Below are 17,962 nucleotides of genomic sequence, written 5' to 3' on the forward strand. Positions count from 1 at the left end.
TATGTCTGCATATCTATTTTCGAGTAAGCATTGATGTTTTCAAAGTTTCGAGTAAACTTAGGTGTCTTTATTTGAAGTTTAACTCATTCAAGCATACTTGATACTTATTTGTCCTTAAGAGAATTATTCATGTATTTTCAAGTACACTTTGATGATTATATACTTTCGAGTAAATTTGGATGAATAGAAAGTTGTCTTTATCAAGCACACTTGATGAATATGTGATATATGTATGAATATTCTTTAAATACTTGTTTCGAGTAACTTGGTTGTTCTAGTTGATATGGGTATTTATCAAGCATACTTCATTGTATTACGTAATATTTTCTGAAATTGCAAGTGTTTTCGAGTAAATGTCGTTTCTCGAGAAAACTTCATGATTTGAGCACAATTAGTTATTCCTACAATAGTACAAGTGTTTCTCCAAGCATACTTGCAAATTTCAAGTGCTTTCGAGCAATCTTTACTCCACGAGTATACTTTATGCTTTGAGCATACGTGTTTTTAATTATAACAAGTCTTCTCAAGCATACTATGAACTTTTGAAGTATTGTCGAGTAAACTCTATTTTCGAGTATACTTGTGTGAATATATCTGATATCTGTTATTTCTTAACTTGTCTAAGTATAATCGAGTAAGGTTAATGAGAATAAGGTATTCGAGTAAGGTTGACAAATAAGAAATATTACTAAGTTATTATTTTTGGATTCTTTATTTATTCCGAGTAAGGTTGCATATTTGATGAATTATACTTGATTATTTAACTTGTGATTTAGTTCTCGAGCAATCTTGTATATTCGAGTAAGCTTCCTTCATTTTATCCACTTAGTTTATTTTTAAATTACTTTAAAATACCTGAGCACACTCTGGGTACGAGCAAGCTTTTGAAAATGTACTTTATCGAGCAAGCTTTATAATGGTAAATTTAAAAATGAGTTTTTGGCAGAATTCATTTGCAAAATGACAAAATTCATTTAAAACTCACTTTCAGATTTGCAAATGTACACTATAAAAGGGGGACTTAGAAAAATCTTCATTTCACCTTTTTCCCTCTTTCCTATTTACATTATTGCCGACTTGCTCGCTACCGAGAATACCAATCGTTTGTTTTTAATCTGAACCTAAATTGGTCATCCAACTTAATCCGACTCGGTAAGCTTCAACTGAATGATTTCCGACACTCATTGTGTGGGTTTAGGGTTTTAGTTTAATGTTTACTGATATCTTTGTTTTATGTGTAGGTTATCAATTTGTCGAAGAACAGGTTCTTAAAGACTATCTTTCATTTCTCCTTCAAATTATAACTTAAATGCATGTTAAAGCAATGAACTTTAATGACTAATCGTTTCTTTGAATGTGTTCGTGTCTATGTCTGTACAAGTATGACGTATCCGTTCGACAAAAAGCATAATGTGTGTGCTCTTCTACAAGTTACCGATGATAATAGATATGTCGATTGATGATTAGATGGATGATGCGGTCTAATCTTCACTTTTCACTGACTGAAAGTCCAATACTATACAGAAATCATCAACTGAATTTCTGGAATTCGGCCCAGTTGGAAGATGATAATAATGGAAGACGTATAGAGGCCACGGTGGCAGGCCATGATATTGAAATAACGGAGAATCTTATAAGGGCCAGTCTCCAATTGCATGATGATGTGGTTGCTCCCATACATTTTTCTACCCAAAGATTATTAATAACTTTTCAAGAAACAATGGGATATTAGGGAGATGTCCGTGAGGGACAGTTTAAGAAGGGGATGTTTCCCAACCTATACAGATTTTTAACCCACCGCATTATACAAGGCTTTACACCCAGGAGGGGTACATGGACCCTGATGAGCAGGGAGATAGCCAATGCCACTGTTGCTGTCGTTTATAACCAGCCTTTCAATTTTTCAAGACATATATTTGAAGGTTTGGTGACTAATTTGAGGAAAGATAGGGATGATATATTTTTAGTCTATCCAAGATTTCTGTAAATAATTTTTAATATTTAATTCCCAGATTTACCAACCATGGGAACAACACTTTCTTTACAAGATCCAAATGTATACAGAAGAATAGCAAGGTTGGCAGCTACAAGTAACTTCAACTCTGTAGTTGAATTTGACATTCTTCCTTGGTTAGTTAATAATGATTTGGAGATTATGGGGGTGCCAGAGTCACCTTGAGTGACTTCTGAGGAGGAAGAAAGTGAGGATGATGATGAATCTGATGAGGATGATGATGTTGATGGTGGAGATGATGGAAATGATGCTGGAGATGATGTTAATGGTGATCAGATTGTTGTGGAAGAGCAGAATGTTGAAAATGTAAATGTTGTGGATACAAATGTGGTTCAGGGGGAGACATCAAACCAACCCATTCCTACACCACCCACCTCACCCCAAGACCAATCACCACCCCAATACCAGGCCCATTATCCATATATTCCATCCCCACCAACTTCACCACAAACACATTCCCAAACCCAACCATTAAACCAACCATTAACCCAAACCCACTCACCAACCCAAAAGCTAATCCCTATTCAACCTGCACATGAACCTTACATCCCTGAATATGTACCAGCCCACCTAATAAACCAACCCAACACACGACATCAATCCCCAACCCATTCACAAACAACTGACCAACCACATATATCAACTTTCCAAATTATCCACACACACACACACTCCTACAATAAGAACCAGAAACCCATTACCCTCAACCAGCACAAACATCATAGAATGCCCACCTCATGAACCAATCCAAACCCAAAATTTTGACCCATTTCCCATATCACCAATCAACTCCCCTTCCCTTGATGCCAATTTTAGACTATCTGACAGGCATATGGATGTGTTACTTGAGAACTGTACTTTGAGGGAGAATGAGGAGCTGAAGAAGAGAAATATTGAGTTATAAGCCCAACTAGACCAGGCTTTGTTAAAAATTCAATCCCAGGTCAGTGAGGTTGAGAAGACCTTAGCTGCACCAAACCAGGGGGAGAATTTTCCTGAATCTGGTACTAATGATGATGTGTTAAAGTCACTAGTTGATCTTTATGGAAGTGAGGAGGATGAGGATGAAGAGGAAGAGAGAGATGACGGGGGTATGAAGCAGATGTGTCTGATGAAGTGGTGCAAGACTATAATGTGAATTATAATGATGACATGGTGGTGGACAATACTGAAGAGAATGAGAATGAGAGGGTGGTTGATGAAAATATTGAAAATATTGAAGTAAATGAAGATGAGGAGGAGGTTGTTGAGAAGGAGGATGATAATATGGAGAATGTGAATAATAAGGATGATCTTGATATCCTGTTTGGAGAATTTGACAATGTTGAATCTTTGTTAGTAGTGGAAAAAGAAAAGGAGGTTGAGAAAGACAAAACAGTGGATGAGGATCTGAATGAACTTTTTGATGAGATTGATAACTTTCACAATGAACCGATTGTGGTGAGGGAAATGGGTCCATCAAAACCTGAATCTATTGATGAGGAAAATAGAAGGTTGAAAGGAAAAGCAGTTACAGAGAATGAAGAACAAGTGCAACCTCTAAAAATGAAGAAAATTCAATCAAGTGATGAGGTGTTATTTGTTGATGAATCTACTAAGGAGGCCATAAAAAGGCATGATGAAATTTTTGGTGAATGGTTACAAAGAGAAATGATTACATGATTCCTGACCGATAAAGAACTTGAAGTATAAAAAATTATGATGGACTGGCCCTGGGCATCATTGAACTCGACACAGATCTGGAATTTCTTCATGTGGAGGATTTGGTGGATATAATCATATGGAATATGCCCTCTCAACATCCACACCACAGGGAGATCTTCTTGTTCAAAGAGAAAGCTGCTGCAGTCAAACATGATAGAAGAAAAGAAGCTACAAGTTCAAGACACTGAAGACACTTCTTTTTTTTTGTTTTAGTTTGATTTGTACTGTCCTTGTGACAGAATTCTCATATGTAAATTTTTCATTAAGTTATGTAATTTTTCCTTTCTAAAATTTTTTTATGTGTATTTTGAAAATTGTATGTAACCAAAAGGTGGTTTGGTGCAGCTGAGTGTGTTCCAATCTAGGGGAGATTATTGGGATGAGAAAAGACTTAAGGAAGATTGGAATCTTCTCAACCTCCTTGGAAAATGGCTAAGTATGAAATCCGAGCACACTTAGGCATCCGAGCAAGCCTAAACTTAGTCAAGCAAGGTATTTTGCTCCTCGAGCAAAGTTATCTTCTAGAATTCTTCTTAATTATAAGTTCGAGCAAACTACACTTCATCAAGCAAGGTTTTTCTTCAAGTTAAGCAAGGTTTGTTTAAGAGCAAACTCTTGACTAAACCAAGCTAAAACCAAGTATTTTGGTGGATCGAGCAAGGTTTATTCATAATAAATAGTGGTCCCATCAAGCTTGAAGGAAATTGATAAAGAAATTACTTAAGGACTTCTAACAAGCAAGGTTTAACCTCGATCAAGCTATGGTGTCACCAGCACACTTGAAGTTGTTCACATAAGTTAAGTAACAAAAGGTTGAAGGGGTCTCTGAAGAACAAGTTTACTCGTAGGATATATATCGAGTAAAGTTTGATATAAGGAAAATATTCTAAGTAAATACTCGGAGAACTGTTCCCCAGCACACTTTATGGTTATCAGGTCTGCTCAGTAAAGACAAAAGTTGCAAAGCTTACTCGAAGACCTGTTTTACACTTAGTAACTTTTGTAATATGTTTGAATATGTTTAGTATCAATCATTAGGATTTCTAGAAGGAATGTCAGGTGTCAGTGTAGGCCTATAAAAGGAAACTTTAGGGTACGCCTATGAAAACAACGGACACAGAGCGAATATTTGATTTGACGGTTATCTTTATTTTGGTTAATATTCTTTGTTTTTCACAAAAACAGTATGTCGTAACTTTCTTGTTGACACGTTCGTGTGGGTTACGATAGTGAGTGAGTGAGAGATTAAGTGAGATATACGGGACCGACAAGTGACAATATTATCATTAATTTATTTAAAGGCAGTACACAAGTTCTAAATAAGAAATACAAGAAAGTGAAAAATTCCAAACATTTATAATAAAATAATATATTTTAAACAGGGGGGATGGGTTAGTTTAGAATAAAATAACATATTTTAAATCATATTTTCACTTCTGGCTCCTCAAGTATCAAGATATTTTAACTTAGAATTTTAAATATATTTACTCTTTAAACCTTGTACATTAAAATGTTTTATAAATGGGATAAAAGTTAATAAACTTGAATAATTTTTAAATGATACCCGCATAGTTTGGAACTCGTGTAAATAGGGACTTTAAATAATCGTAGTTCATCGAGAACAATATATTATTGATAAACGATAAATAAGAATACATTGAAACGACTAACGGATCGGGTTAACAAATACAAATAAAAATGACAAATGTCACAGTTGTTGGGGAACGATTTGTTGGTTTTGAGGAGGTTGTAGGTTGTTTTGGTATTGTCTTTGAAAAGGGTATGGGTTTTGGTTTAGGCGTTGATATCTTGGTAGATAGTTTTGTTGGTTCGTATTCTGATAGAATTAAGTCTGATTAACTTGAAATTGTCTTGGTTGGTTACATTCTCTGGCAAAGTGACCTGGCTGTTGACAATTGTAGCATATGGCCTTTGATTTATCAAAACAAATTCTACCATTGGGACCAGAAAAGGTTGCTCTTCATGTTCTATTGTATAGCCTTTTGCTTCTAAGTGCCAACATAGTTGCCTGCCATTTAAGATCCATGTCCTCAAGATCATCTACATCAATTTGTTCAAGGTCTTCTTGAACTACACTGGTGTGGATCAAAGTTTAAGCAACAAATGCATTATAGGATTCTATGAACATGGAGAACAATGCTTAATATTCACTACTTTGAGGAGCATTACTAGGCACATAAGGAGCTTGTCCACTTGCAACAGAGGATGTATCACCATCTTCAGTCATTTAAACAATGAACCTTGCTTAACTGGTTTGACTTGAAACAGGTGTAGAGGCAACCGGATATACTCTTGTGATTTTTGATTATGAAATTTTAAAGACTGAAATTTAAACAAAAATTACTTCAAATTTAGGAATACTTCTGAAAAAAAAAACCTTGAAAAAGTTTATATCTGAAGAGAAATCTTTAGATCTGGAACAAATGATAATTGGATTCTGACCAAGATCTAGACTAAATAATGATCAAATAAGTGTAGCTCTAGGAATAGATTACTTTTAAACCTCTTAAACTTGTATATCTTAAGCTAAAATAAAGAAAACAAATTAGGTAGCGTCACTCTCCAATGGAACAGTGGTTTGCCGACGTCATTGCCTTCAATCTTCAAAAATACCCCTCAAATCTAACAGATCTTCAAATAATCACAACACGCATCAACTAATTGGTCTTCAACGAGCTCACACAGCTCTGATACCACTTGTCAAGACCAGATTTCGTGACACGGTTAGGATAGTCGAACAAGGAACATGAAACACAATATTGTTGAAGACCTCCAAATGTAGCCGGCAGAATCAGCTATACTTGGGAGGTTACTAAATTAGAAAGTAAAGCAAGAACAAAACACACAATATCACTCAAAAGGTTTCCATTATAAGAACACTCATTGAATACAACGGAAAATTTTATTGTTTCCAGGTGTAGATGGTCAGGTGCGGCTGTCCGTACAATTCAGGTAGGTGTGTGAGGCCTATTCAAGGTGTGTCCAACAATGTGACAAAAACATTATATTTGTAGGCACCTGACACCTTCTAGAAACCCTAAGCATTGCCTAATCGTTCTCAAAATATTTGCAAGTGTCAAACATGTCTTCGAGTAAACATATTCCATATCGAGCAGACCTGGTAGTCCTCGAGTGTGTTTGGAGCATTTCCTCGAGTAGACTTTACTTACGATATTTTCCTAAGAAAATATTCTTCTTAATTAGACTTCAATTTTCATGATACAACCAAACTTTGCTGGGAAATATCCCACGAGCAAATTAGTTCTTGTTGGAATCTCTTCAATCTTTAACTTAGTCTTATTTGAGCAAACTAAGTATACTCGTGCACTGTAGCTTGCTCGAGATTGAACTTTTTCTTGGAGTAAGACTTAGAACAATTTTCAATAATTCCCTACAAGAATACTTGAGATTCACAATTATTTATCCTTGCTCGACCCACCATTTTACTTGTAATCATAGTTTAAGCTTAGATATATTAGGGGTTTGCTCGGACACAAACATTGCTTGATAGAAGAACAACTTTGCTCGATAAAGTACAGTTTGCTCGAAACAAGGACTTGGAAGAAATCTAGAAGATAACGTTACTCGATTAAGATATCTTGCTCGAAATAGTAAAACCTTACTCGAAGTGCTTGAGTTTGCTCGAGTTCCATACTTCGCATTTCTTGGGGAGGTTGAAAAGATTCCAATCTTTCCTTATCAAATCTTTAGACCCAACAAAACATGTTTAAGGATGGATTTGAAGATGAAAAACACCACTTGCCCCACAGTGGGCGCCAAACTGTTTTGGTAAAAATTACCAAAGCAATAATTAAAAAAATTCGTTAAGTGAGGTAGTGTGTTCTTCAACTCGGTAAGTAGATACGGTAAAAATAAATGGGTGACATAGAGATGTAGCGAGGAAAACCTTAGATCCCGGTAAGGATCCTCGGAAGGGGAAAATTATCCCCTGCCTCAAGTTATTGATTAGGAAAAAGTGATTACAGATCAAGAGCAAGTGTTGATCGAAGCTAGTAATTACAGAAAGTGTTCAGAGTGTGTGAGACGTGTGCCTAAATAGATCAACAAAGCCTCTATTTATAATAAAGCTAAACAATTACTTTCCTATTAATCTGGTCTTTAACTTGTTCTCCACTCCAAGTCGTGGAGGATGTTATCAACACGTTTTTTATCAGCTAGCTACCAAGTCTTAAGTGTTGAACAAGTCTACAACAATCATAATTAATATCTGATAAAATATCAATAATTGTTTCGAGGATCCCGCCTGATTAATAGGTCTTTACTTGGTCAGCACTCCTATCTGTTATACATCTTTTTCACACGTTTTTCTTCAGCTATTTAGTGAGTCTTTAACGTGAATTAAGTTATCAATATTCAGCTATAAGAATAAGTCAAAGCCAAGATCAAATAAACCGTTAGTACTCAGAATCCTTGAAATCAGGAATCTCGACAAGGATCCCGGAATGACTAGGAATCCTGAGAATTAGAGATCCCAAATCATTAAATTGACCCACAACAATTAATAAGCCCTGATGAACGTCCAAACCATGTTTTGATTCCCAATAAGTCACGCTAGCCGGTATCTTTTGCGAAAGTTTAAAATATGGTGTGGCTTTAAGTTGACCCAACATTATTTGACTTTGTTGACTCTCTCTTTTATCTTACTGTTTATTTAAGTAAGAAAATGTTAGTTAAAGGGTAAAAATTTTACCATATAACCAAAGAGATACGTAAAACCAAACTTTTACCACATCACCAAAGAGAAATGTAAAATCTATGCAAGTCTTGTAACGATTCCGGCAAATTCAGGTATACCCTAGCCGGTATATACTATTTATGTGTTATTTGATAATGAATATATGAATTATAATGCGTTTATACGAGTATGTATGATTCTGTAACGATTCCGGCAGAATCAGGTATACCCTAACCGGTATATACTATTGATGTGTTATTTAATAATGAATATGTGAATTATAATGTGTTTATACAAGTATGTATGATTCACAGTACGGATTATACTCGATTATACAGTTAATCGTATTGGAAATACGATTAACCGATGAACGATTATTGAAACCCGAAAGAATCGAGGATACATTATAGACGAGATACATAATATTTAGTGATGTTTACGAAGTGTTAAAGCTTCGGGATAAGTGAATTAAAGCACAGAAAAAGAAATTTCGATTAATGGTACGTCGGTACGTTAAACGAAACCTTTAATACCAAACCAAGCAAGAGACGATCGATCAAGCCGAAAAAGATGCACAATTATTAATAATATGATGTTTCAAGTCAATAAATGTCATGGTTTAAGTTTTTAATGTTTTTAAATCGGTTTTATATAAATTTCATTTTTTAGCCGAAAAACGACCGTTTTAGCCTCGTTTTAAGCCAAATTAGACATTTAACCGAAAAACGAACTGAACCAGATTATCCAAAACATTATCCAGATTACAGATATCCAAATGAGTGGCCACAAATGAAGAGGTGGGTCCCACCCCACCCCTCCATGATGCCGATCGGAATTAAGGGGTGTTACCCCATTCCATTTTTCTTTTTTACACCAACACATTCAACAATCCACCAATTCTCTCAACAATTTCATCCAAAAACCGAGAGTTCTAGCAAGAAAAACAAGGTAATGATCGAGATATTCACGTGTTCATCTTCGTTTCTCGAGTTTTATTGCAAGAAAATGAGGTTTCAAGTGAAAAAGGGTGAAAACCCGAGATGAAACCGATTCTTGCATGATCAAGTGATGTATACGGGTTATACAAGGGATCTTGGTCCAAGAAAGGAGATAAACGAACCAAAAACGAATTTTTACGGTTTAAATCTTTGTTTTTATATCATAACCGAAACCATGAAAGAAATGGCTTGATTGTGGGTGTAATTTGCTTGGTGTGGTGTTATTGTGCTTGTAGGTGTTGTATCTAGTTGATAGCAAAGGCTAGAAAGCGAGATCCTTGCGATTTGAAGCTAGAAACACAAGGTAGTTCGGTTTTTGTGTGATGATTAAGTTTTGGACAGATTGTGACTCGTTTAGATTTAGGTCATGAAATTTTACAGAGGTGTTAGATATATGAAAATATGAGTTCTGTGAATTTTTGGTAATTTTTGGACAAAGGATGAATATTTGGTGAATTTAATGCTCGGTTTTGGCCAAAAATGGTGAAAAATAGTTAAATATCATGAAAAATTCTGGAAAATTTCAGATAAGCTTTTTATAACATTTATAAGTCACACACAAAATTTTAGGTCAGTTGGAGAAGTCTAAGTAGGCTTTTCGGTTAAACGAGTTCTAGGGTTTTCTAGCTCGGTTTTAGTGAAAATGGCATGTAAAATGATATTTTGGTTCTGGAAAAATTACAGGGCACTATGTGGATGGCAGGGGTAATCCAGGAAAAATTTGGTATTTTTCTAAGATGGTTTGGTATTTACGACATATTTAGTGTTTAAATGGTGTTTAAAAATAGATAAATAAATTTTAAATATAAAAATTAATTCTGGAAATATTTTTATAAAAATCCCCACTGTCAAAAAGTGATTTGTACAAAATTTCAAGATCCGAGATTAAACGGATATTTATTTGTGCTAAAAAGAAGATAAAAACAAATTTTTAAAGCTTAAAACGCGTAAACCGGTAAAGTTCGCCTAAGCGTGCTGACTGGTGTCTAAAAACCCTAAAAATGAACCATTTTCATATAATTGAGTTAAACAAGTAAAAATGAATCATCCGAAAATAATTCGGATGATTTGGGTAATCTTAAACGATTTAACAGTTTCCGGTACGCCAAAGACGGAAACGGGTCCCGCGGCCAATCGGGGAGTCTAAACCGAGCTCTAAATTCACAACTTTAATTAAATTATCAGTCAACAACTATTTTCAGGTCGTGTGTGACCAAACTCATTTTTGAAACGTAAAAACGGATAACCGTGCTAGGCACGCAAAACGGAAAAAAACGACTAACAGTAATTTTGACTAGTGAACTCTAAACGATATCACAATCTGAGTCCTGAGAAGTGTTTCTGGGTTAACATTGCCCCCGGAACGGTTACAGTACTGGGTTAACGGTGTCCCCAGATGTACCGGTTAACACGGTTAAAGTTATGTTAATAGTGATTGTATAGTAACGAACTTAGGGATCGTATTACAGATCCGGACTATTAGCTGGTGTACTGTGATACCTAATTGCCTACGATAAGGTGAGTTTCACGAGCCCCTTTTTCTGAATAGTTTTCAAATATTTTCCCGGGGCGGAAAGCATGTTACTAATAAAATGTTTAAGTACATACTGAACGCATGGATTTTCGTGTATTTATAAATATTTGATTATTCGGGAATTGTACGGAATGGGTACAGTACTGGGTTAACAGTGTCCCCAGATGTCCCTAGAAGTGTTTCTGGGTTAACATTGTCCCCGGAATGAGTACTGTACTGGGTTAACAGTTTCCCCAGACAGAGGTTTCGCTTGTGGGCTCAGCATAATTACATCGATACTATTATATTATGATATGGATTTATCATGGTTTATTCAAATTGTGAAACTCACCAACTATTCGTAGTTGACCCGTTTTCTTTCCATGCTTTCTAGGTGCTCCCAAACTGGAATAAGTGCTATATGCTTGATGATGCGTGCTTTTTGTGGAAGCTTAGTGATCATTTTGTATTAAATATGTTAATGTACTATTGGTAAAACTTATGTGCTGTCGCCTAGACGATAACTAAACTCGGAACAATGTAATATGATGTGAATTAATGTAGTGGTGTTTTCTTTATAAGCAATGCTGTTGATATCAGATGTGTCTGTTGCATCCCGTTTACGTTTCCGCTGCGGTTACGGGGTGTTACAGATTCACACTACGGATTATACTCGATTATACAGTTAATCGTATTGGAAATACGATTAACCGATTAACGGTTATTGAAGCCGAACGAATCGAGGATTACATTATAGACGAGATATAAGATATTTAGTGATGTTTACGAAGTGTTAAAGCTTCGGGATAAGTGAATTAAAGCACAGAAAAAGAATTTCGATTTAATGGTACGTCGGTACGTTAAACGAAACCTTTAATACCAAACCAAGCAAGAGACGATCGATCAAGCCGAAAAAGATGCGCAATTATTAATAATATGATGTTTTAAGATAATAAATGTCATTGTTTAAGTTTTTAAAGTTTTTAAATCGGTTTTAAATAAATTTCTTTTTTTAAGCCGAAAACGACCATTTTAGCCTCGTTTTAAGCCGAATTAAACATTTAACCGAAAAACGAACTGAACCAGATTATCCACAACATTATCCAGATCTCTGATATCCAAATGTGTGGCTAGAAAAGGAGAAGTGGGTCCCACCCCACCCCTTTCTTTGGTCCGATCGGAATAAGGGGGTAAAACCCCTTTTCCTTGTTATTTTTTTAAACAACATAATCAACAATCTTCATTTCCTCTCAATCTCATGAACTAAAAACCGAGAATTGTAGCAAGAACAACGAGGTAAAGATCGAGTTATTTACGTTTTCACCTTCCTTTCTCGAGTTTATTTGCAAGAAAATGAGGTTTCAAGTGAAAAAGGGTGAAAACCCGAGATGAAACCGATTCTTGCATGATCAAGTGATGTATACGGGTTATACAAAGGATCTTGGTCCAAGAAAGGAGTTAAACGAACCAAAAAAACGAATTTTTACGGTTCAAATCTTTGTTTTTAAATCATAACCGAAACCATGAAAGAAATGGCTTGATTGTGGGTGTAACTTGCTTGGTGTGGTGTTATTGTACTTGTAGGTGTTGTATCTAGTTGTTAGCAAAGGCTAGAAAGCGAGATCCTTGCGATTTGAAGCTAGAAACACAAGGTAGTTCGGTTTTTGTATGATGTTTGTGTTTTGGACAGATTGTGATACGTTTAGAGTTAGGCTACGAACTTTCACATAGATGATCTACACATGAAAATATGAGATCTGTGAAATTTTGGTAATTTTTGGACAAAGGATGAATATTTGGTGAATTTAATGCTCGGTTTTGGCCAAAAATGGTGAAAAATAGTTAAATATCATGAAAAATTCTGGAAACTTCCAGATAAGCTCTTTATAACATGTGAAAGTCACACACAAAATTTTAGGTCAGTTGGAGAAGTCTAAGTAGGCTTTTTGGTTAAACAAGTTCTAGGGTTTTCTAGCTCGGTTTTAGTGAAAATGGCATGTAAAAAGAGATTTTGGTTCTGGAAAAATTACAGGGGACTATGGGGATGGCAGGGGTCATCCAGGAAAAATTAGGGATTTTTCTAAGATCGTTTGGTATTTACGACATATTTAGTGTTTAAATGGTGTTTAAAAATAGATAAATAAATTTTAAATATAAAAATTAATTCTGGAAATATTTTTATAAAATTCCCCACTGTCAAAAAGTGATTTGTCCAAAATTTCAACATCCGAGACTAAACGGATAATTATTTGTGCTAAAAAGAAAATAAAAACAAACTTTTAAAGCTTAAAACGCGTAAACCGGTAAAGTTCGCCTAAACGAACTGACTGGTGTATAAAAACCCTAAAAATGAACTATTTTCATATAATTGAGTTAAACAAGTAAAAACGAATCCTCCGAAAATAATCCGGATGATTTGAATAATTTTACCCGATTTAACAGTTTCCGGTGCACTAAAGACGGAAACGAGTCCCGCGGCCAACCGGGGCGTCTAAACCGAGTTCTAATTTCACAAATTTAATTAAATTATCATTCAACAACTATTTTCGGGTCGTGTGTGACCAAACTCATTTTTGAAACGTAAAAACGGATAACCGTGCTTGGCACGCAAAACGGGGAAAACAAACTATTAGTAATTTTGACTGTTGAACTCTAAACGATATCACAATCTGAGTCCGAAGAAGTGTTTCTGGGTTAACATTGCCCCAGAACGGGTACAGTTCTGGGTTAACAGTGTCCCCAGATGTACCGGTTAACACGGTTAAAGTTATATTAATAGTGATTGTATAGTAACGAACTTAGGGATCGTATTACAGATCTGGATTAATAGCTCACGTACTGTGTTACTGCTTACGATAAGGTGAGTTTCACGAGCCCCTTTTTCTGAATTGTTTTTAAATATTTTCGCGGGGCGGAAGCATGTTACTACTGAAATGTTAAGTACATACTGAACGCATGGATTTGCGTATATTTATATATATTTTATTGTACGGGAATCGTACGGAAATGTACTAAGATGGTAATTGTCTGAGTTGCTAACATTGTAAGGCCCCGCAACACGAGTGATTAACTGAAAGCCGGTAGAGTGTGAATAGTACTATTGGTCTGACAAACCCAACTGGTCCGGCATGGATTTGCTGATGTTTCCCAGCCAGTTGCACATGTCTATTTTGTTGTTATATATATTTTGCTATGTAATGTTAGAGATAGCGGTTTGGGGCAGGTTCGTGGGCGGAGTATGCCACGGGGTTGTATGTGGATAGTCAGAGGTTTCACTTGTGGGCTCAGCATAATTACATCGCTAATATATTATTATGATAATGATTTATCACTGTTTATTTAAATTAGTGAAACTCACCAACTATTCGTAGTTGACCCGTTTTCTTTACATGCTTTCTAGGTACTCCCAAACTGGAATAATTGCTACATGCTTGACGATGCGTGCTTTTTTGTAGAAGCTTAATGATCTTTTTTGTATTAATTATGTTAATGTATTGTTGGTAAAACTTATGTGCTATCGCCTAGACGATAACTAAACTCGGAACAATGTAATATGGTGTGAATTAATGTAGTGGTGTTTTCTTTATAAGCAATGCTGTTGATATCAGATGTGTCTGTTGCATCCCGTTTACGTTTCCGCTGCGGTTACGGGGTGTTACAAGTCTCTTACCACTTTCATAGTTGGTGGGCACTAAGAATCAAATTCGTCTATCATAATTGAAAGATAAATGGAGAGGAGCAAATAATGAAGGCCACTTAGCAAGAAGTTGAGGACAGCAGTGACCACTAATGGCAATCCCCATTGTCAACATATTTGGTTATGATTCTTAAATGGTTGGTTGTTTCCAAAATCAACATAACACGTTTTTATTTATTAAAAAATAGAGTAAAGTGTCATTTTTGTCCTTGTGATTTGACAAATAATGCGAATTTAGTCCAAAAAGTTTATTTTTTGCATATAGGCCCTTCACGTTTTTCAGTTCCTACCAATTACATCCAAATCACTAACCCAACGAATTTTATCGTTAAGTCAGGGATAGACATGTTTTTTCACTCTTTATTTATTATAATACTTATTTCAGTGAACTGCGGTTTTCGTCCCTCTGGTTTGTCCAAATCTGCAGTTTTAGTCCAGTAGTTTCAAATTTGCAATTTTCTTTCCTGTGATTTTATTTCACTTGCAATTAAACCCGAATTTCCTAATCTCGTTAAATATGGTCGTTAACCCATTTGTGTGCCCCTCATGTGACGATCAGTTTTATCGTTTTTATCCCCAAATAAACCTCAGTCCTAATTCGCAATCCCCCTCATGTGAGGGGCTGGGGTGTATTTAGGAAAAAGGAAACAAAACTGCCCCACGCGTGAAGGGCACACTGATGGGTTTAATGACTAGACTTAACAATTTTAGGGAATTCGGGTTTAATTGCAAGTGAAATAAACCATAGCGAAGAAAATTGCAAATTTGAAACTACTTGATTAAAACTGCAGATTTGGACGAACCAGAGGGACGAAAACCGCAGTTCACTAAAATAAGTATTATAATAAAGAAAGAGTGAAAATACATGTATACCCCTGACTTAATGATAAAATTTTACGGGGTTAGTGATTTGGATGTAATTGGCAGGAACTGGAAAACGTGGAGAGCTGATATGCAAAAAATAAAATTTTTGGACTAAATTCGCATTATTTGTCAAACCATAAGAAAGAAAATGGCACTTTACTCTTAAAAAATGTAAAATAGTTAAACAACAAGCAAGTTGAGCCTTAATTGCCTTGGACCTTGTGAAATTTCTAAACATTTTACATATAAAACTTGAAATGAATCAGACTCGAGCTATTTCATATTAAGCTGAACTCCATCTTAGACGTTGCACTTAACTCGGTTCGTTTCCACCTTCAGTTTTAATGTTTACTTAAAAAGTCAATGCTTTTGTAACCGGACTGATTATTAAACTAACCAGCTTACCAGTCCACTGGCCTGACCGGATTAAGAAACCGAATGAGGTCCTAAATAGTTTTAAAATATGAAACGCATATTTTTATAAATAGTCAAAAGATGCGTTGCAAGTTGAAATAAAAGAAACAAAAAATAGCAACCACTCTTATCTTGAATACATGATACAAGCCAGCCTACATATTCCTGTTGCATCATAAAGCCAACTCATTCCAACACACACCCCACCCCACCCCATACAATTAGTAACCTCCTCATATAATCTCCCACCACCACCCATCCTCACCACCATCACAATGGCTTCCACTCCCGTTCTCCTAAGCCTAAGCCTAAGCCTAACCCTCGTCTTCCTCCTCCCATCCACCCTCTCCCAACCCGCGGCACCCGCACCTGGTCCCTCGGGTCCCATTAACATCACCGACATCCTCGTCAAAGGCGGGCAGTTCACCGCCTTCCTCCGCCTACTCAACCAAACCCGAGTCCTCGACCAATTACCAAACCAGCTCAATAACTCCAACCAGGGCATGACCCTGTTCGCCCCCACCGACAACGCTTTCCAAAACCTTCCCGCGGGCACCCTTAACGGCTTGTCCGAGGAAAAGAAAGTAAAGCTAGTGCTATACCACGTCCTCCCTAAATACTACAGCTTGGAGGATCTTGTTGACGTCAGCAACCCGGTCCCCACCCAGGCCGGCGGGGACCACGGAAGCTTGGGTTTGAACTTCACAGGAAGATCAAACCAAGTGAACGTCTCCACGGGAGCTGTGGAGACGCAGATTAATAATGCCTTGAGAAAGGATTTTCCTTTTGCGGTGTACGTGGTTGACAAAGTGTTGATTCCGCTGGAGTTTAATCAAGCTCCGGCGCCTGAGGGGTCATCTAGCTCTTCTCCACCGGCGGGGAAAGGCGGTGCTAAGGCGCCTAGTTCGCCTGCGGCGGATGGGGATTCGCCTTCCAAGAATGGAGGTGGAAGGATGGGGATTAATGGGATGGGTTTAATTGGAGGGTTTGTGGTCTTCTGCATGGCGTTTTTTTGAGGTGATTATTTGAGGATTAATTTGTTGTTGAATACTCGTATTCTTGTTTATTTATTTTTCTTGGAAATGGAAATATTGTGTTTATATTTTGTGTAATTCGTGAAAAATAATGGTAAGATTTTCTTTTGATAATATGATGCAGATTGATCGTACAATGTTTAAAAATGTCTTCCAGTGATGACTATATAAATAATGAAATATTCGTTGTTTAAAAGCAACTGTCACAAGATGGATCATAGACATTTTAAACTATCAGACTTTTTAGAATAACATATTTGTCGGTATTAATGACTAAACTTTTTATCTTTTTCTAAGGCCACTAAAGGCACCTTTCGGGTACATCACGTAATTCGTCATCAACGTCTCAATTGATTTGGTAAACTAAAAGGTTAAAGAAATCAGGTAGTAGAACCCGAATGTAAAACCAGTTGCTTTGTGTTGAAAGATGCATCAGGTAATCTGGATTGTTTGAAACATCACTCCGACAAATTGGCAAATTCTAGGGTATACTCTTGTAAATAGTTAATGAGGTGGCCGAATGATGCCAATCGAGTTATTTAGTTATTTCTCGAAGCACTCCGACTACCCTATAAGGTAACTTTTAACAATTGAAACTTTAGAACAATAAACCTTTTCAGGAAAGGGTTTGATACGTGGATGAGAAGTTGGGTGGACATGGGTATTAAATCAAACTCATCACAACATGTGCTTGATATTGAGTTATTCACAAAATCTAATTATGATTTATGAATTATGAATTCGAATAATAAAATTAAGATTAAAAAAAATCAAATCTAAAACCATTGAATACTACAACCTAACACCATAGTTGACTTCAGATTTTCTCTTTACAAAGGAAGACGATACCTTCGAAGATGTACTACAAAGTTGAAGACATGTCATGATATAATAAGATAAACTCGTAAACAATCATATATCTGCCTTGAGTGGCATAGAAAACTAGACATTCTAAACCACAATGCGTATACTACAACTAAACCTCTTTTTGTTCTGGATGGGTAGGC

At 36.1% G+C, this 17,962-nt stretch overlaps 1 protein-coding gene across 1 annotated transcript; it reads left to right on the top strand.

The window, feature by feature from the left end:
• The first annotated feature begins 15,987 nt into the window (after positions 1-15,987).
• On the top strand, positions 15,988-17,204 carry LOC143555366 (fasciclin-like arabinogalactan protein 9). Its single transcript, XM_077044933.1, has one exon. It carries the CDS (start codon positions 16,197-16,199, stop codon positions 16,935-16,937), a length of 741 nt encoding a protein of 246 aa, XP_076901048.1. The 5' UTR covers positions 15,988-16,196; the 3' UTR covers positions 16,938-17,204.
• The last annotated feature ends 758 nt before the right edge of the window (positions 17,205-17,962 follow it).

The sequence above is a fragment of the Bidens hawaiensis genome, unplaced genomic scaffold (assembly GCF_021521415.1).
Source record: "Bidens hawaiensis isolate Kalapana, Puna unplaced genomic scaffold, B.hawaiensis_p1.1 tig00018053_1, whole genome shotgun sequence".
Lineage (NCBI taxonomy): Eukaryota > Viridiplantae > Streptophyta > Magnoliopsida > Asterales > Asteraceae > Bidens > Bidens hawaiensis.

Coding starts and splice junctions, on each gene's coding strand:
- LOC143555366 (XM_077044933.1), top strand. CDS start 16,197: ATGGCTTCCACTCCCGTTCTCCTAAGCCTAAGCCTAAGCCTAACCCTC.